Source organism: Microcaecilia unicolor, chromosome 2, assembly GCF_901765095.1.
Source record: "Microcaecilia unicolor chromosome 2, aMicUni1.1, whole genome shotgun sequence".
NCBI lineage: Eukaryota > Metazoa > Chordata > Amphibia > Gymnophiona > Siphonopidae > Microcaecilia > Microcaecilia unicolor.
In genome coordinates, this window is record NC_044032.1 from 347,066,514 (window position 1) to 347,087,320 (window position 20,807).

General features: G+C 46.1%; 1 protein-coding gene and 1 pseudogene across 1 annotated transcript in view; one reads left to right on the forward strand and one right to left on the reverse strand.

Moving 5' to 3' along the window:
- The window catches only part of LOC115463701, a 750,344-nt pseudogene that overhangs the window by 523,709 nt on the left and 205,828 nt on the right, over positions 1–20,807 (reverse strand).
- LOC115463706 (zinc finger protein 2 homolog) overlaps positions 1–20,807 on the forward strand; it is a 37,824-nt gene that overhangs the window by 8,498 nt on the left and 8,519 nt on the right. Inside the window, exons 5-6 of the mRNA XM_030194423.1 lie at positions 3,364–3,492; positions 5,651–5,758. Coding sequence (XP_030050283.1) covers positions 3,364–3,492; positions 5,651–5,758 — 237 coding nt within the window. The remainder of the gene's footprint in view (positions 1–3,363; positions 3,493–5,650; positions 5,759–20,807) is intronic.

The following is a 20,807-nucleotide window of genomic DNA, read 5'->3' on the forward strand; positions in this document are numbered from 1 at the left end:
GATTAGGAACGCTGGCAAATTGGGCGACGCTGTAATAAAGGGTGATTTCAATTACCCTGATATTGACTGGATAAATGTTACATCAGGGAGTGCTAAGGAGATAAAATTTCTAGATGTAATAAACGACTGCTTCTTGGAGCAGCTGGTCCAGGAACCGACAAGAGGGGGAGCCATTTTGGATCTGATCCTTGGTAGCATGCAGGGCGTAGTGCGAGAGGTGGCAGTGTTGGGTCCCCTGGGAAACAGTGATCATAACATGATCAAGTTTGTGCTACTATCCGAGATGAACCAGCAAAGGAAATCTACTGTAGCTGCATTTAATTTTCGAAAGGGAGACTATAATAAAATGAGGAAAATGGTTAAAAAGAAACCAAAAGGATTGGCTGCAAAGGTTAGGACACTCAATCAGGCGTGGACATTATTCAAAAATACCATCTTGGAAGCAGTCCAGATGCATTGCACGTATTTGCAAAGGTGGAAAGAAGAGAAAACGTCAGCCTGCATTTATTTATTTATTTTTTTGTTACATTTGTACCCCGCGCTTTTTCCCACTCATGGCAGGCTCAATGCGGCAGGCAATGGAGGGTTAAGTGACTTGCCCAGAGTCACAAGGAGCTGCCTGTGCCGGGAATCGAACTCAGTTCCTCAGTTCCCCAGGACCAAAGTCCACCACCCTAACCACTAGGCCACTCCTCCACTACATGGTTAAAAGGTGAAGTAAAAGAGGCCATTACAGCCAAAAGATTGTCCTTCAAAAAATGGAAAAAGGACCCAAATGAATGAAAGCAACATAAGCACTGGTAAGTCAGATGCAAAGCATTAATAAAGAAGGCTAAAAGAGAATTTGTAGAGAAACTTGCCGCCAAGGCTAAAACTCACAGTAGCAATTTTTTAAGGTACATCAGAATCAGAAAGCCTGCGAGGGAATCCATGGGACCATTAGATCATGAAGGAGCAAAAGGGGCGCTCAGGGATGACAAGGCCATAGTGGAGAAACTGAATGAGTGAATTCTTTGCTTCTGTCTTTACGGAAGAAGATGTAAGAGATCTGCCTGTATCGGAAATGGTTTTCAAGGGTGATGATGCGGAGGAACTGAAAGAAATCTCAGTGAACCTGGAAGATGTACTGAGCCAAATTGACAAATTAAAGAGTAGTAAATCACCTGGACCGGATGGCATACTTCCAAGGGTACTCAAAGAACTCAAGCATGAAATTGCTGATCTGCTATTAGTAATATGTAACCTGTCGTTACAATTGTCTGTAGTACCTGAAGATTGGAGGGTGGCCAATGTGATGCTGATTTTTTTTTAAAGGGTTCTAGGGGTGATTGGGAAATTATAGACTGGTAAGCCTGACATCGGTGCCAGGTAAAATAGTGGAAACTATTATAAAGAATAAAATTACAGAACACGTAGACAAATATGGTTTAATGGGGCAAGAGAGAGGTCCTGGAATGGCGGGAAGAGGGAGAGAGACTTTAGACCCACAGGAGATGCGGCTACACAAACCCTGATGCTGTGTTTCTTCCTGGTTTGTGTAGGTGGTAAACTGCATTTAGTTTCATGGTTTGCCACATACACAGCATCAGGATTTGTGTTGCTGAATATCCTGCTGCTAGTCTGGGTTTCCTGCTGTCACTCTCTCCTCCAAGCTACAGCCTTATTGAACATTAAAGCTGTGCTTTTGGGGGGGGGGGAGGGGATAGAGAGGGAAAACGGAGTTGCTGGACCATAGGGTGAGCTAGGGAACATAAGAATAGCCATACTGGGTCAGACTAATAGTCCATCTAGCCCAATAACTTGCTTCCAACAGTGGCCAATTCAGCAATTCAGCTCACAAGTACCTGGCAGAATTTATGCTACTGATCCCAGGTACAATTCTGCCTTGCCATAGATTCTGTCACTGGTTGCAGGGGTCCTGGCTATTGTGGGGTGGGGTCCCTCAGTGATCGCTCCACCCCTGAAGGGTGGCCTGGCATTTTAGTACCAGCACCTTTTACTGTAGAAAAAATGCACTGGTGAAATATATCTGGAGGACTGAAGAGTGAGAGGGTGAAATCTGAGTAGGCAAACAGAAAAGATAGAGAGACAAAATATGTCACAGATAGATGTATTGAGGGAAAAGAAGAAGATAGGAGAAAAGTAGAAAAAGGACAGATGGACAGCACCTACTGGAAAAAGAGCAGAAGACAGGAAAGCAGAAAAGAGAAACTGGGACCAACATACTTCAAAAAAATAAAATGCTCAGACAACAAAGGTAGAATAAGTGTTTTATTTTAAATTTATTAGGTGGAAATGTTAGGTTTCGGAAATGTGCAGCATGGATGTCTGCATTTTAAATTTCTTTTTTGTTTGGTCATTTTAGTATTGTAACCCTTGATGCAGCCCATACACGGGCAAAACGTGTACCACGTCAGGTATTTTTATTAAAAGAAAAAGTCTTCATTTTATACATTGGATTTGGGTCTACTCTCTTTTGTGCAAATCATCGTGCTTGTGGCTGCCTCATAAGCCATTGGCACCTTACTGCTTGTGTGCAGCAGGGACTAAATTAGGCCACTTAGCTATGCAGGTGCCGATACTGAATATCAGGTCAGCAGCCGCATTGCTATTTTTACTCTTTAAAGCCCTCCCGATCCCTCTCCTGGCCTCTGAAACGGCTCACCTCCCTCCTACTCCTTCCTGCCCCGGCTGCGATATTCCAAGCCCCTCCTCTCCCCTCCCAAATAAGCCTTCTGACATCCCCCCCCCCCCCCATGTCTAGGTAGGTCCCCTGGGCCTACCTGTCTCCCTGGTGGTTCAGTGGGGGGTTATTGGGGCAGGAGCGCAGCCCCCTCGCTCCTGCTCCTTGTGGCTCCACTTCAAAATGGCTGCTGTGGCCTCTCACGGCAGTTCGCACATGACCTGGCACTGAATATTCAGTGCTAATTTAACCAGCAATAGTCAGCGTTTACAAAAATGCTGACCATCACCGGCTGAATATTGGAGGGATAATGATTTAGCAAATTTCCACTTGGAGGCATTAGGAAGATTCTGATTTCTGATATGTAGCAACTAGATCAAGTTGTGTTAAAAAAGAAAAAAAAGTGTCTTGATAACAGAAATTTCCATCATGTTTATGCAATAACAGTATCCACAACAGAACTGTTTGTATCGCTTGAGGAAAGGAGTTGCCACCTCCGTATTAAAATGATCAGAGTATTGCTAGAATAGATTTCTGATGACAATCAGTACCACAGCACCCTCTCTTTTTGGCTCTATATTGGTGGAAGAATCTAGGAAAACAGCATAATTCTGAGCACTTACAGTATAGGCTGGGGTAACTTCTAAACATATAATTGTACTATCTTTTTCCTATAACAGGCTCCCATAATGTCAAGCCTGGCATTGTAATCCGATTTGAGCAAGAGAGATTCAAAACCGAGCCTCAGGAATCTGAGGAAAGAGGAAATATGACCACTACAGGCACATGTGAAGAACTGGATGAAGCAGGTGATTTAGCTTGGATTAAAGCTAGAACTAGGGTATTGCAAATATTTTCTACCTTCCATTCCTTCCTTCTGTTGCTCTCCCCAGCATTTTCCTGTCTCTCTGTCCATTCCCTTCATCTTCTTTCTACACTTACTGTCTCTCATCTTTTATCTGTTTTTGTAATCTTCCTTGTCTCTGTCACTTTCTCTGACCTTTCTTAGAGCTGCTCCAAGATGCTAAATCTCCCTCCCTACCTCCAGCAACTTGCAGTTTTTGTTCTTTCTGAGCCACTCAGTGCTGCCAGTGGGAGAGATACAGGCAGGATAGTGTTGTTGGAACAGGCAGGATAGTCTTATTGGAAGAGGCTGGAGGAAAGGTGGCCCCCACTGGGATCAGCAGGAAGAAAGAGCACCAGAATAGAAGGAAGCAGGAAGAGGAGAGAGTGAAGCAGAATGATTCAACATGGCATCAGGATGGAGGCAGGGAGGGATAGAAGAGGAGGAAGGAAGATGACTCTTCCCCCTCAATGGAAGCAAATGTGGAGACAGGCAGGCTCCCATAATGGAAGTAGCAAAAGGGGGGAAAGGAGGATGACCATTATAATCCATATTGTGAGAGAGGAAGGTTGAGTAACCCTCCCACCGGCAGTAGCATGGGGAAGGGAGAGAGGAAAACCAACACTGGAAGCACCAGATTGAAGAGAGGTGAGATTCTGTAGCAAAGGGCATATTATACAGCATTTTTCATTACCTTAGTATAGGAATCTGTTTGTGTTCATTGTCATGGTTCATTTTCAGGGTGACGTGGAGGGGCATAATCGAAGATGGCCGGCCATCTCCGGGGATGGCCCCAGAAAGAGCCGACCGTATTATCGAACAAGATGGGCAGCCATCTTTTGTTTCACTAATACGGTCGGGAGTAGCCAAATCTCAACATTTAGGTCAACCTAAATGTTGAGATCGCCGGACTTAGAGATGGCCGGCCTCGGTTTTCAGCCATAATGGAAACCGAGCCCGGCCATCTCAAACCCGGCCAAATCCAAGCCATTTGGTCATGGGAGGAGCCAGCATTTATAGTGCACTGGTCCCCCTCACATGCCAGGACAATAACCGGGCACACTAGGGGGCTCTGCAGTGGACTTCATAAATTGCTCCCAGGTACATAGCTCCCTTACCTTGTGTGCTGAGCCCCCCAAACCCCCCAAAACCCACTACCCACAACTGTACACCACTACTATAGCCCTTAAAGGGTAAAGGGGGGCACCTACATGTGGGTACAGTGGGTTTCGGGTGGGTTTTGGAGGGCTCCCATTTACCACCACAAGTGTAACAGGTAGGGGGGGGATGGGCCTGGGTCCGCCTGCCTGAAGTGCACTGCAGTACCCACTAAAAACTGCTCCAGGGACATGCATAGTGCTGTCATGGAGCTGGGTATGACATTTGAGGCTGGCAAAAAAATGTTTGAAATGTTTTTTTTTTTGGAGGGTGGGAGGGGGTTGGTGACCACTGTGGGAATACAGGGAGGTCATCCCCGATTCCCTCCGGTGGTCATCTGGTCATTTGGGGCACCATTTTGAGACTTGGTCCTGAAAATAAATGGACCAAGTAAAACCGGCCAAATGCTCGTCAGGGCCGCCTATCTTTTTTTCCATTATTGGCCGAGGCCGACCATCTGTTAACCATGCCTCCGTCCCGCCTTCGCTACCCTGCCGACACGCCCCTTTGAACTTTCACCGGCCTCGCGACGGAAAGCAGTTGAAGCCGGCCAAAATCGGCTTTCGATTATGCTGATTTGGCCGGCATTGGGAGAAGGGCCGCCATCTCCCGATTTTGTCGAAAGATGGCCACCCTTCTCCTTTGAAAATAAGCAGGACAGGGTCCTTGTCTCCGTCCACCAGGATATTTATGTTTTCAGAAATCATAAAATTCCCATCATCTCAGTTTCAGCCAAGCAAGGCCGGCTCACGGAATTGTGACACCTTGAAGCAACTTATGAGACCAAAGGACACCCTCTCACTGCTGTGGAAGGTGAGCCAGTAAGGCAGGCTTTTGGTGCCCTTGAAGTTTGTTCCCCTGAGCCAGTGCCTCACCTGTCTCATGCCTTAAGCTGGTCCTGTTGCCATATGTTGCCTTTCTTAGGGCTTAAGCTTAAAACCTGAAGCTATTTTTCCTTCCTACAGGCAGCAATAGTCTCGCTGCTGAGCCCAAAGTAGAGATCCTGAAAACAGAAGAGGTTCCTGTCGGCGACCAGCTGCAGGGAGAAGAGGAGGATACTGGTACCAAAAGCAGTGAGCCAAGAATTCCTTTATAATAAATTCCTTGCTATGTGCTGTGGAGTATTGCTAAATTTTAATATACAGTGGTGGAAATAAGTATTTGATCCCTTGCTGATTTTGTAAGTTTGCCCACTGACAAAGACATGAGCAGCCCATAATTGAAGGGTAGGTTATTGGTAACAGTGAGAGATAGCACATCACAAATTAAATCCGGAAAATCACATTGTGGAAAGTATATGAATTTATTTGCATTCTGCAGAGGGAAATAAGTATTTAATCCCTCTGGCAAACAAGACCTAATACTTGGTGGCAAAACCCTTGTTGGCAAGCACAGCGATCAGACGTCTTCTGTAGTTGATGATGAGGTTTGCACACATGTCAGGAGGAATTTTGGTCCACTCCTCTTTGCAGATCATCTCTAAATCATTAAGAGTTCTGGGCTGTCGCTTGGCAACTCGCAGCTTCAGCTCCCTCCATAAGTTTTCAATGGGATTAAGGTCTGGTGACTGGCTAGGCCACTCCATGACCCTAATGTGCTTCTTCCTGAGCCACTCCTTTGTTGCCTTGGCTGTATGTTTTGGGTCATTGTCGTGCTGGAAGACCCAGCCACGACCCATTTTTAAGGCCCTGGCGGAGGGAAGGAGGTTGTCACTCAGAATTGTACGGTACATGGCCCCATCCATTCTCCCATTGATGCGGTGAAGTAGTCCTGTGCCCTTAGCAGAGAAACACCCCCAAAACATAACATTTCCACCTCCATGCTTGACAGTGGGGACGGTGTTCTTTGGGTCATAGGCAGCATTTCTCTTCCTCCAAACACGGCGAGTTGAGTTCATGCCAAAGAGCTCAATTTTTGTCTCATCTGACCACAGCACCTTCTCCCAATCACTCTCGGCATCATCCAGGTGTTCACTGGCAAACTTCAGACGGGCCGTCACATGTGCCTTCCGGAGCAGGGGGACCTTGCGGGCACTGCAGGATTGCAATCCGTTATGTCGTAATGTGTTACCAATGGTTTTCGTGGTGACAGTGGTCCCAGCTGCCTTGAGATCATTGACAAGTTCCCCCCTTGTAGTTGTAGGCTGATTTCTAACCTTCCTCATGATCAAGGATACCCCACGAGGTGAGATTTTGCGTGGAGCCCCAGGTCTTTGTCGATTGACAGTCATTTTGTACTTCTTCCATTTTCTTACTATGGCACCAACAGTTGTCTCCTTCTCGCCCAGCGTCTTACTGATGGTTTTGTAGCCCATTCCAGCCTTGTGCAGGTGTATGATCTTGTCCCTGACATCCTTAGACAGCTCCTTGCTCTTGGCCATTTTGTAGAGGTTAGAGTCTGACTGATTTACTGAGTCTGTGGACAGGTGTCTTTCATACAGGTGACCATTGCCGACAGCTGTCTGTCATGCAGGTAACGAGTTGATTTGGAGCATCTACCTGGTCTGTAGGGGCCAGATCTGTTACTGGTTGGTGGGGGATCAAATACTTATTTCCCTCTGCAGAATGCAAATAAATTCATATACTTTCCACAATGTGATTTTCCGGATTTAATTTGTGATGTGCTATCTCTCACTGTTACCAATAACCTACCCTTCAATTATGGGCTGCTCATGTCTTTGTCAGTGGGCAAACTTACAAAATCAGCAAGGGATCAAATACTTATTTCCACCACTGTAGATGGTCAGTGCTACTAGTGATTTTCAGTTACATTTTTATTTCTGAGTAATTATAATTCAGTTTTCTTAAGCTACCAGGTCGAGGTTCAGGGACCAGGTCCTGAATGAATCCTAGGTCTCCAGTTGGGTGTTCAGAGTTTTTGATGAGTGAAGGGAATCATTGCAGAGATTGTGGATGAAATGTCCAGAACCGGTGAACAAGATCTGGATGGTCTGTGTTTCTTTCTGCATGCAACACTATTTTCTGTAGTATAGGCAGGCAGCACATCCACCCGGCATGTCACCTTATAACTGTACATATTGGGAGTCACGTGATGCGCTGAGAGAGTAGGACGTGTGCCCCTGCTCTCCGAGGCCCAACGCCTGAAATCTCATCTTTTGGCAGAAAGAGGCTAGATTATATAACCTAAAACACCGATGGATAAATTCCTCGACGCGCCTTCCAAAATAATGCCAGCTCGCAGTGCTAAAAAAGAAAAACCGTGAATGGCGGACTTTGGCGCGGAACAGCTGATGCAGAAAAGCGAGTCGACCTCGGAGGAACAGCTATCGCAGTTGACCGCGGCGGTGGCGCAAGCATTAGAACCACGGCTTGAACGAATATCGACCCAGATTGAAAACTTTGACACCAGACTCACGGAAGCGTTTCGGCGGACCGGGGAACTTGAACACAGAATCTCAGAGCTGGAAGATGCGCGCTCCCCGACGCAGCAGCATTTACGACAGCTCCAAACCACAGTGACAGCGCTGACTGACAAAGTTGACGAATTAGAGAACAGAGCTCGGCGTAGCAATTTGCGCCTGATCGGACTCCCAGAATCGGTTAGTGATTCCGCGCTGGCAACGGTGGTGGAGAATTGGCTGAAAACAGAATTCGCATTATCGGATCACTCGGGGGCCCTATGCCTGGAAAGGGTGCATCGCATAGGCCATATCCAAGATGGCCGCCAGGCCGCGCGCGCAGTCATGCTGAAAGTCCACAACTACCTCCATAAACTAAAGATTTTGTGGGGCTATCGACTGAAGCGAGAGGATACAAAATACGATAGCCACCTCATAAGAATATTCCAAGATTAGGCGTCTCTTCAGGAACGTCGGAAGAAATTCACCCCGCTGTGCCGTTGGTTTCACAACCTCCACGCAAGGTTCATGCTTATTTATCCCGCAGTGCTGAAAATCCAGCATGAGGGTCAAAGGAGATCTTTCGACACGGAATCAGCAGCGAAAGAGTATATCACAGAGTTAGAACATAAACAGGCAGACCGGAACGAATAGGAGGTGGGAAAGTGAGCTCGCTAAAACCTCGTCACTGCTGCTGATGTTTAGCAAAGTAACAGATGAGTTTTTACTGTACAACAAAGCATTAAGGGCGGGAGGGCCTTGTGCATGGTAGGGGCTCCTAAATGTTGTTAGAAGGAAGATGTATGGGATATGAGATTTAGATCAGAGCTGTGGGGGGGGGGGGGGGAGTAGATAGGGAGAGGTGGTGGGAGGGCGGGAAGGGAGGGATGGGGGGGTGCACAAGATATCTACACAAGTCCTGGAACAAATAGTGGTGATGGACTCAAAACAAGCAAGGACACATCAGAGATCGGGGGGGGGGGGGGGGGGGGGCAATTGATGGAGAGGTGTACAATGGTGAAAGAACATCTCCGAGGTAAGGCTGGGTGCTCGGGAGACACAGACAGGCTATACATTTTGTGGTATACACAACTAAGGAGTCAGTCCTCCATTAAGTAGAGTGCGCTTGGTCTCCTGGAACGTGGGAGGCATCTCCTCCCCAATCAAGAGAGCTAAGATTTTAGCAGCATTAAAACGACACGGGGCAGGGATAGCCTGCCTACAGGAGACCAGACTATCCCAGGAAGAACATGAGAAACTGAAGCGTAACTGGGTGGGGGAAGTGTTCTGTTCTCTGGCGACAGGTCGGAGGGGAGGAGTGGCCATATTAATCCATAAAGCGCTTATGTGCACAGCAAAAATGGAATTTAAGGATGGAGCGGGAAGGCTAGTAGGGATTCAGCTTAATCTGCAGGAGAAGGAGATGCTTTCAGTGTCAGCCTATGGTCCCAATTCCGCAGCACAAAGCTTCCTTGCCCAGCTACTGGCCGCTATCAGGGACGTCCGTCGCTCCCACTGATTTTAGCGGGAGATATGAACCAAGTGATGGACGCAGATTTAGATCGATCTAAAAAATCACAGCCAAGGCTGGCACCAGCTACCTCAGTTTTAGAAACTTTCTGTCAGGAGCTGGGATTGATAGACCCATGGAGAATTTTGCATGGTGAAGAGAAGGATTACACCCACACCTCCAGGGCTCACCAAACACAGTTGAGAATAGAGTACATATTTACATCACAAACATTGTTCCCCAAGGTAGCAGAAGCCTCGATTGGTCCTGAAGAGATCTCAGATCACTTTATAATCTGGATAGATCTAGAGGCAGCACCGTTCCCCCAGCAGTCACCAAGGTGGAGATTCCCAGCTTATTTGTTTTCCTCTGAAGATTTCAAAACTTACCTACAAAAGAAATGAGAGGATTTTGTAGAACACAATCATGAGCATCTTGAGGACATAGTCTTGTTCTGGTCTACAGCTAAGGCGGTGCTCAGAGGCGAGACTATCGCCTACGTCAGTAAGAGGAATAGGCAAATAACGCAAGGGGTGGTAGACCTAGAGAAGAAACTCAGGGCTGCGAGGAGACGGTATGCTAGAGAACCTACTCAGGCACAATATGAAACACCAGGGTGGCACTTAACAGCCTCTTGCATGAAAGGGTAATGAGATCCCTACTATATAGGAAATATAAGCTACACAAATTTGGAGACAAAGCGGGAGGGATGGTAGCAAGGCTGATGAAGGGCGCGTGCAAGCCCCACTTCATCTCGGCTATACGGAAACTGGAGGGGGGATCACAAATAACTTAAATGAGACCTTACATCAGCACTTTGCTACCTTATATAAACAGGAATATGAAGGCACAGGAACACGAGAAGCAATACAGAAATATCTGAAAGCTGTGGGTTTGGGGAGTGTTCCGGCGGATCGATTGGCCCCCCTCAGTACCCTGGTGACGGCTAAGAAGCTACAGAAAGCGATTGGCGGGCTGCGGCTTCACTCCGCACCGGGGCCTGATGGTCTCTCCGGAGAGTTCTATAAGATGTTGAACGTTCAGATAATAGGGCCACTGACTGAATATTTCAACACAGTAGTAGAGACGGGACACTTCCCACCACCTGCCAACATGGCCTTAATAAGCTTGATTCCGAAAAAAGACAAAGACCCGTTGCAGCCCAGTTCTTATAGACCTATTTCACTAATTAATGTAGAAACTAAAATCTTGTCCTGCATCTTGGCAGAGAGACTGGCGCCTCTGATGCAGTATTTAATTAAAGAGGACCAAGTGGGATTTGTTCGGGGTTGCCAGTCCGTTCTCAACGTGCGTAAACTAGTCCTAGCCATGCTACCCAATGCAAGTCCTGAGGTTCAAAGGTTGGTGGTGAGCCTGGATACGGAACGCGCATTTGACCAGGTGAAATGGCCCTTCATGTTTGAAACCCTGAGAGGCATAGGCTTAACAGGGTGGTTTTTCCAAGCCATAGAAATGCTCTATGCGCACCCGCGAGCCATGATCAGGGTCAATGGGATTAAAACAGAGGGATTTGACATCGGAAGAGGTACACGACAGGGCTGCCCTTTGTCCCCGTTACTTTTTCTGTTGACGCTGGAATCATTATTTTTTTTTATTTGCATGAAGTCTTTAACAGGATAACAAAACCATATGACATCATACACATTAGGTAAGTTATAATGCAACTGTTCTTGTGACAAACAAGTATATAATTCCAGCTCACCCCAGTACACCATCCAGAAACTCCAGATGTTAACCTAAATAAATTTCAGAATTTTTGAGTACTTTTCTGTAACATTTACTTAACATTTAAGCCCCCCCCCGATCCCACCCCTCCCCCATTCCTCCCTACTACCCGCCCTCCCTTCCCACCCAAACATTCCCCTGTATTACCCTACAGTGCAAACTTACATTTCATAAATTAGACAATGTATGCTCAATCCATAGAAAAGGTTTCCCAAATGGATTGCAATCTGCTCAGCTGATGTTTTCTTTCAGCGAGTAGCTGCTCCATCTCGCAAATATATTTCAACTTATTATGCCATTTTGTAATTGAAGGAACCCCTGACTGCTTCCAGTGGGCTGCTATAACTACCCGTGCGGCCCCCACAGCCTGCCTCGCCAGGACCCGCTGTTGCAGTTTGAGGCCTACCATCTTTGCAGTAAAAAGGAAAAACTCAGGGTTCCAAGGAACTGCACACCCCACCCATTTCTGCAGCCTACTATGGACTGATTTCCAAAACGCTCGGATTTTGACACCACTACACATGCTCCATAGTCCCCCTTTGACCACAACTTTCCAGCACAAACCCGAGGTATTTGGGAAAATACGGCCAAGACGGTCCGGAGAAAGGTACCACCGGAACAGCACCTTCACCGCATTCGCCTTGAGAGGCACGTGAAGAGACACACCCACAGCTGTTCTTTCTATTCTCTCCCACTCAGACCCCCCCAGGGCCACTCCAAGTTCCCGCTCCCAATTTGTCCTGTGTAAAGTATAGCTGGCAATCTGCGCATTAATGCTCTTGTATATGTGCCTTATCAGGCCCCTCAAGGAGACAAATTTACCACCGATCTCCTCCAGCTCCAATTTTTCCCGCTTTAATACCTGACAGACCGCCTTTGTTTTAAGGAAATGGTGAAGTTGATGGTATGCAAATTCATCCCCAGAGTACCTGGCCTGCAGTGTCGCAAATGACAACAGCGAGTCATTCTCTGCTAATTGACCCCAAGTCCTCAGACCTTCCTTATACCACCTCGTAAAAGGCCCAACCACAGTCCCGGGCAGGAACAGCGGATTAAAGGCAATGGGGGACATTTGAGTCAGGGTACATTACCCCTTGGGAAATAAGCTAACCCAATAATAGAATGTGACACATATGGACGGACACACACCCTCCCCCAGCTCCTGAAACTTCCTAGGGCATTGGCGTCGATCCCAATGAATGCTGTTCCATAGATACCCACTGCCTATCAGGATACTCCTGATACCATTCAATTGCAGCCTTCCCCTGAGCGGCGCTATAGTACCAAGCAAAATTTGGGACACCCAACCCCCCTCTTTTTGTTTCTTGGTAAAGGAGCTTACGTGCTAAACGCGGTCGCCTGCCTGCCCAGACGAAACGCATGATAGAATCCTGTAGGGAAGCTAGAAAACGCCTGGGCATCATCACAGGCAGAGCTTGAAATAAATACAGCAGATGCGGCAGCACATTCATCTTAACTATTGCTATCCGCCCAAACCAGGAAAACTCATGGTCCCCCCATCTTTCAAGGTCAGCCTTTATCTTACTAACCAACCCCTTGTAATTTACTACAAATAGCTCAGAAAAATCGGATGGTAGATTAACTCCGAGATATTTGATGCGCTTAGAGGCCCACCAAAAAGATGCTAATGTTTTCATGGAAGCCACTACATCCGCCGGGAGCGTAACATTAAGAGCTTCGGACTTTGTCATATTGACTTTAAACACCGACACAGCGGAATATTCCTCCATAAGGAGCATTAAGGTAGGGAAAGTAGTCACCGGACGGGAGACATACAACAAAATATCATCTGCAAAAAGGGCCATCTTGTGCAATGTGTCCGCTATTCGGGCCCCCGAGATGCCCGGGTCTGACCGCACTCGTGCAGCAAAGGGCTCCATGACCATAGCGAACAGTAGCGGTGAGAGCGGGCATTTCTGTCATGTCACTCTATGCAACGTGAACAAAGCAGAATTACTCCCATTCACTCGGACACACACTTTAGGAGCTGCGTAGAATGCCTGAATCCACCCCCTAAATTGATTACCAAACCCCATTACCTCCAAGACCTTGTGCATAAAGGGCCAATGGACCCTATCAAAGGCCTTTTCAGCATCTAGGCTAAGGAGGCACAGTGGTTTTTGGTGATTCTTAGCAAAGAACATAAGGTCCAAAGTACGTCTGATGTTATCCATGGCCTTACGGTGGACTACGAATCCCACTTGGTCTGGATGAATGAGTGTCAGCATTATAGGACCGAGTCTATTTGCCAATATTTTTGCCAATATTTTGACCTCAGCATTCAGAACCGATATAGGCCGATACGAACCACAGTCCGCAGGATCTTTATCTGGTTTGGGCAGCACCGCAATCCATGCCTCCATCATTGAAGAAGGCAAGGTCCCCCCAGCTCCCACCTGGTTAAAAATGTCAGCGAGTAATGGTGCCAGCTCAGGGGCAAACTTCTTATAAAATTCATTAGGAAGCCCGTCCAACCCAGGGGACTTATTGGATGGTAGACCTTTAATGGCCTCCTGCACCTCAAGTGGTGTAACTGGTTCATCAAGCAAATCCCGATGCCTACAAGCCAAGGGGGAAAGCATACAATTTTCCAAATAATCCTCAATAGCGGCCGTAGAGGGATTTATCTCCTGATCATATAGTGCTGTATAGAATTCCACAAAACGAGCACGAATCTGTTCAGATGTAAATAACACTGAACCGCTTTTGTCACGTACTTGTTTCACCGTACGATCTACCTTTTGTCTTCGTAGCTTAATTGCAAGAAGCTGGCCTGCCTTGTTGGTAAATTCATATGCTCCTGCCCTATACTGTGCCTGCACTATACTGAGTTGTTCTGAATAAATGGAATCCAACTTCATCCATTCCCCACTCAGCTGTTGCATAATCTGTGGGGACTGATCTACCTTATGCTGACCCTCCAATTGGTGTATGCGCTCCAAGCAGCGTGCTATTTGTAGCCTGCATACCCTAGCACGCTTGCTAGCAACTTGCAGAAAATAGCCCCTAGAAACCGCTTTCATGGCATCCCAAATAGTAGCAAAAGAGGGTCCCGAGTCTATGTTAAGCTCTAGGTACTCGTGCAACATTGTTCGGTAGCCGGCCTCCACCTCTGGCTCCTGCAGAAGGCTAGTATTTAAGGTCCATCTCCTATCTTTAATTTCAGCCCAGATTGTAGGCAAGGTGACCCACACGGGAGCGTGATCTGAAATTGTCGCACTACCCAAACCCACTTTTGGCCCCCTCTCTACCTACGCAACATCCACAAATATGTAATCTATTCGTGAATAAGAATCATGAACCCGGGAGTGGAACGTGTAATCTCTATCCACCATATGTGTCAACCTCCACAAGTCTAGGGTTCCCAAGGTATGCGCCAGGGATTCTAGGGCAAACGCCTCTTTCTCCCCCCCCCCCCCTCAATTCTAGGAGATCCAGATTGGTCTTGGGCAGGGTTCATAACTGCATTGAAGTCACCCCCCATTATTAGAGAGCCCTTTACAAACCCTGTCAGGGAGTTCTTCACCTTAGCAAAAAATTCTACTTGCCCAGAATTTGGAGCATACACAGATGCTATCGTTAAGTCCACCTGTTGTATTTGAACATGCATAAAAATAAAGCATCCTCCCGGGTCCTTTTTAACTTCCATTACCTGGGCCCCTACGGATGAATGAATCATACTTGCCACACCACAGGTTTTAGAGGCTTCTGCAGAAGCGCAATAGACCCCAGGGTAGCTCGAGCAGGAGAGAAGCCTTTCATACTTACGCCGAAGGTGTGTCTCTTGCAAAAGAACCACGTTTGGTTTGAGCTGTTGCATTTCTTTATAGAGTTTTTGAGGCATATTAAGGCCCTTAACATTATAAGATAATACTTTTAAGTCCATACTCATCAGCCAACTCAAGAAGAGCACATGTTTAAAGTTTGCATCCTGAACTGCGCAATCCACATGACTACACTGCTGATTACTGTTATCAAAACTATCCCCCCTTCCAGATCCTCTCTATCCATATCGTTTTCCCCTTGTCCTCTCCACAGCTCATCCCCCCTCCACATCCACCTACACAATGCACTCACCAATTCGAACCCCCTCCCCCCGCAACAATCACACACCCTTCTCATCTGATCCTAAAGCATTTACTACCACCACATCCATAATAGTTACCACTTTATCAGTGTCCAAAGTCCAAACCTTGTTTCATGCCCCAGGGCCTCAGCACTGAGCAATTATTTAGAATCCATCACTGCTCAGACGCTAGAACCATTATTAACGGAGATTAGATCACGGGACAACATAAAAGGAATCAGGGTGGGTGGGAAAGACGTCAAAGTGATTGCTTATGCTGATGATGTAATGTTGCTCTTAAGTGACCTGCAAGCCTCACTGAAGAGTCTTCTCCACACCATTGCTGAGTACGGCAGGCTTTCTGGGTATAAGCTTAACCACGCAAAGTCCCAGGCCTTACCCTTAGACGAGACATTGAGACACAATTGGAGGAGTCCATTCCCCTTGCAGTGGGCGGAACAGCAGATCCAATACTTGGAGGTCATCATTCCAACTGATATGGAGTCATTATATGAGGTTAATGTACGGCCCCTAATGGCCACAACCAGGCGGTTGTTGCAACTGTGGGGTGCCTGACCTCTCTAGCTTTTGGGCCGCATAGATTTGTTTAATATGATGATAGCCCCAAAGTGGCTTTATATGTTTCAGATGCTGCCGCTATACCTGAGGCGGAGGGAGGAACAGGCGCTCCACCAGATAACACAAAAATTTGTATGGAACGGGAAAAGGCCCAGGCTTCCAATACATATTATACAGAAACCCAGATCACAGGGAGGGATGGGGCTGCTCAACATACGATATCTAACGATAGCATGCTCCATGAGGCACATCAGAGATTGGCTGATGGGGAAGAAAGATTTTTCAGTGACAGACTTGGAGATGGCGATAGTCCCCACTGTACACCTGGGTTGGAGGTTACACGCATCGGGAGGAGGGGTAGGGGTAGAGGCAGGAAGGGGGACAAACCCACTAATTACATCAGCGAGAGCAGCTTGGAAATGGCTATGCAAAAGACATAGCTTTGACTGGAGAGCGACACCTTCCCTGCCTTTGTACCATAACCCAGACTTCCCGGAGGGATCCACCTCAGTGGCCTTCCATCGCTGGCGAAAACTTGGGATACAATACGTCTTTCAGCTGGTGTCAGAGGAGGGCAAGGCGCGGCCCTTCCTAGAATTGCAACAGGACTATAAGCTCAGGGAGGTTGACCGATTTGCCTATTTACAGGTACACCACTACATCACAGCATTGGGCTGGGCCAACTTGAGTGAGGATGTCCAGGACACTTTAAACACAGCATTGACATTGGGGGCACAGAATGCGGTGCCCCTAAAATACCACCACAGATTCTTACAGGACTCAACAGAGGACATAGACTTCTCCACCAGAGCGCAACACTGGGCAAGAGACCTGACGTCTGATATAACAGCAGAGATCTTGTGCGGCTTTTTGTCCTCTATACGACGAATGTCCGTCTTCACCCGCTATTGGGAGATGCAGTATAAATTTACCCTTAGGATGTATATCTCTCCAGCATGAGCTTTCAAAGCAGGCTTTGGCAGCTCGGATGCATGCCCGTGGTGCAGTTGGGCCCCAGCCACATTAGGACATATGTTCTGGTCCTGTCAACGTATACTGCAGTTTTGGACCAGTGTCCTTGGTGAGATAAAGAGATACTGGGGCCACACGATCCAGAGATTGCTGCTGATTCTTTTTGGAGAATACAAATATATAAAGCCTGCCCCCTCGGGCTTCCACGCATTTCTGCAGATAGCTGTGTTGATGGGGAAAAGAACTATACTGCTATATTGGCGAGAAAGTATGGCACCATCTGTAGGAGCTTGGAGAGTAGAAATGATTGAGCTTTTGAAGTTGGAAAGGTGTGGAATTCAAGATTTGTCTTCCAGGGAGGGCAAGCAACTACAAAAAACGTGGGCGAACTTTTGGGACACTCTCCAGCCCACAGCGAGAAGCAGAATCCTAAACTAGCCGGACAATAGACATGGATAACGACAAAGGTTGCGCACCTGAATTCTTGTGCTGGAAGGGGGCAAGGGGATGGGAGGCGGGGAAGAGTTTGAGAGAGGGAGGGAAGGAAAGGAAAGGGGGGAGGGAGAGGGGGGTTGATAAGTGAGCATTCTCCTGTTAGAAACTTCTGCTGTTGATATTGTATTTTGCTTGCTGGTTATTTGAATAAAGAAGATTTAAATATAACTGTACATATTCAGCAAATGACCAGACTTGAGACAAGAGTATGGGGACTTTTTGTTTGCAGCTTTTATTAGTCCCTATCGATACTCATGATTCAGGAAGCATCCAAGCCACATCCTGCTGACATTGCTGTATACTCCACCTGACATTCCTTTTTAGTTGGGTGGTTGTGCCTTCTGAAGATGTATACTGATCCGCCTTGTCATTATCCAGCTAGGTCATGTGGCAAGTTTCACTTTTAATGGCAGGGCAGCTCTATTCCATGCCCTCTTTGTTATTCCAGATGTACTCTGACCCGCATTGTTGTCACATGACCTAGCTTGATAAGGCTTGTTTTTTTTGTTTTTTTTTTTGTGGCGGGGCAGCTGCAATTCATGCCCACTTTGATTTCAAACTTTTCATCTCTATAGAACAGCTTATTTTCATGCCCGCCTTCTCCTCAAACTAGACATTTCTATACTATCCAGGCACCTGTTGTAACATCAGAACACGCTAGGGAGGTAAAATTCCTTGATGAAATCAAGGACAGCTTTGTAGAGCAGCTGGTACAGGAACCGACGAGAGAAGGAAAAATTCTAGACCTAGTCCTTAGTGAAGCGCATATTCTGGTGCGGGAGGTAATGGTGCTGGGGCTGCTTGATAACAGTGATCATAATATGATCGGATTTGATATTAGCTTTGAAGTAAGTATACATAGGAAATCAAATACATTAGTGTTTAACTTCAAAAAAGGAGACTATGATAAAATGAAAAGAACGGTGAAAAGAAAACTTAGAGGAGTGACTGCGAGGGTCAAAAATTTACATCAGGCATGGATGCTGTTCAAAAACACCATCCTGGAAGGCCAGGCCAAATATATTCCGCATATTAAAAAAAGGAGGACGGAAGACCAAAAGACAGCCGGCATGGTTAAATAGTGAGGTGAAGGAAGCTATTAGAGCTAAAAGAAAATCCTTCAGAAAATGGAAGAAGGAACCAACTGAAAATAATAAGAAACTGCATAAGGAATGTCAAATCAAATGCAAAGCACTGGTAAGGAAAGCTAAGAGGGACTTTGAAAAAAAGATTGCGTTGGAGGCAAAAAGACATAGTAAAAAAATTTTTGGGTATATTTAAAGGAGGAAGCCGGCAAAAGAATGGTGGACCGCTAGATGACCGAGGAGTAAAAGGGGCGATCAGGGAAGACAAAGCCGTAGCAGAGAGATTAAATGAATTCTTTGCTTCGGTCTTCCAAACAGGAAGATTTGGGTGGGATACCGGTGCCGGAATGGTATTCGAAGCTGACGAGTCAGAGAAACAATGAATTCTCTGTAAACCTGGAGGATGTAATGGGGCAGTTCTACAAACTGAAGAGTACCAAATCTCCTGGACCGGATGGTATTCATCCCAGAGTACTGCTAGAATTGAAAAATGAACTTGCGGAGCTATTGTTAGAAATATGTAATTTATCCTTAAAATCGAGCATGGTACCGGAAGATTGGAGGGTGGCCAATGTAACGCCGATTTTTAAAAAAAGGTTCCAGATGAGGTCCGGGAAATTATAGACCGATGAGTCTGATGTTGGTGCCAGGCAAAATGGTAGAGACTATTATTAAGAACAAAATTACAGAGCATATTCAAAAGCATGGCTTAATGAGACAAAGTCAACATGGATTTAGTGAAGGAAAATCTTGCCTCACCAATCTACTACATTTCTTTGAAGGGGTGAACAAACGTGGATAAAGGGAAGCTGGTTGATATTGTGTATCTGGATTTTCAGAAGGCGTTTGACAAAGTACCTCATGAAAGACTCCAGAGGAAATTGGAGAGTCATGGGATAGGAGGTAGTGTTCTATTGTGGATTAAAAACTGGTTAAAAGATAGAAAACAGAGAGTAGGTTTAAATGGTCAGTATTCTCAATGGAGAAGGGTAGTTAGTGGGGTTCCCCAGGGCTGTGTGCTGGGACCGCTGCTTTTTAACATATTTATAAATGACCTAGCGATGGGATTAACTAGTGAGGTAATTAAATTTGCTGATGACACAAAGTTATTCAAAGTCGTTAAATCGTGGGAGGATTGTGAAAAATTACAAGAGGACCTTACGAGACTGGGAGACTGGGCGTCTAAATGGCAGATGACGTTTAATGTGAGCAAGTGCAAAGTGATGCATGTGAGAAGAGGAACCCGAATTATAGCTACGTCATGCAAGATTCCACGTTAGGAGTCACGGACCAAGAAAGGGATCTAGGTATCGTCGTTGATGATATGTTGAAACCTTCTGCTCAGTGTGCTGCTGCGGCTAAGAAAGCAAATAGAATGTTAGGTATTATTAGGAAAGGAATGGAAAACAAAAATGAAGATGTTATAATGCCTTTGTATCAATCCATGGTGCGACCGCACCTTGAGTATTGTGTTCAATTCTGGTCACCGCATCTCAAAAAAGATATAGTGGAATTAGAAAAGGTGCAGACAAGAGCGACGAAAATGATAAAGGGGATGGGACAACTTCCCTATGAGGAAAGGCTAAAGCGGCTAGGGCTCTTCAGCTTGGAGAAAATGCGGCTGAGGGGAGATATGATAGAGGTCTATAAAATAATGAGTGGAGTTGAACGGGTAGATGTGAAGCGTCTGTTCACGCTTTCCAAAAATACTAGGACTAGGGAGCATGCGATGAAGCTACAATGTAGTAAATTTAAAACGAATCAGAGAAAAATTTTCTTCACTCAACGTGTAATTAAACTCTGGAATTCGTTGCCAGAGAATGTGGTAAAGGCGGTTAGCTTAGCGGAGTTTTAAAAAGGTTTGGATGGCTTCCTAAAGGAAAAGTCCATAGACTGTTATTAAATGAACTTGGGGAAAATCCACTATTTCTGGGATAAGCAGTATAAAATGTTTTGTACATTTTAGGAATCTTGCCGGGTATTTGTGACCTGGATTGGCCAGTGTTGGAAACAGGATGCTGGGCTCAATGGACCTTTGGTCTTTCCCAGTATGGCAATACTTATGTACTTATGTAAGTCCTTGAGTCAAGTGGAATGTAATGCTGCCTTTTACACAAACCGCTTCATGGATATTTATTTGGTTCCGGTGTTCCCACAGCTGCGACAATCAGGACACTGTAGTAACATATTTGCCTTAAGATGATCAAAATTAACATGCATATAGTGTTTATCTAATGAATGCAATAAGGAAAATAAGTATTATACTTACAGAAAGATGAAACATCAAGCA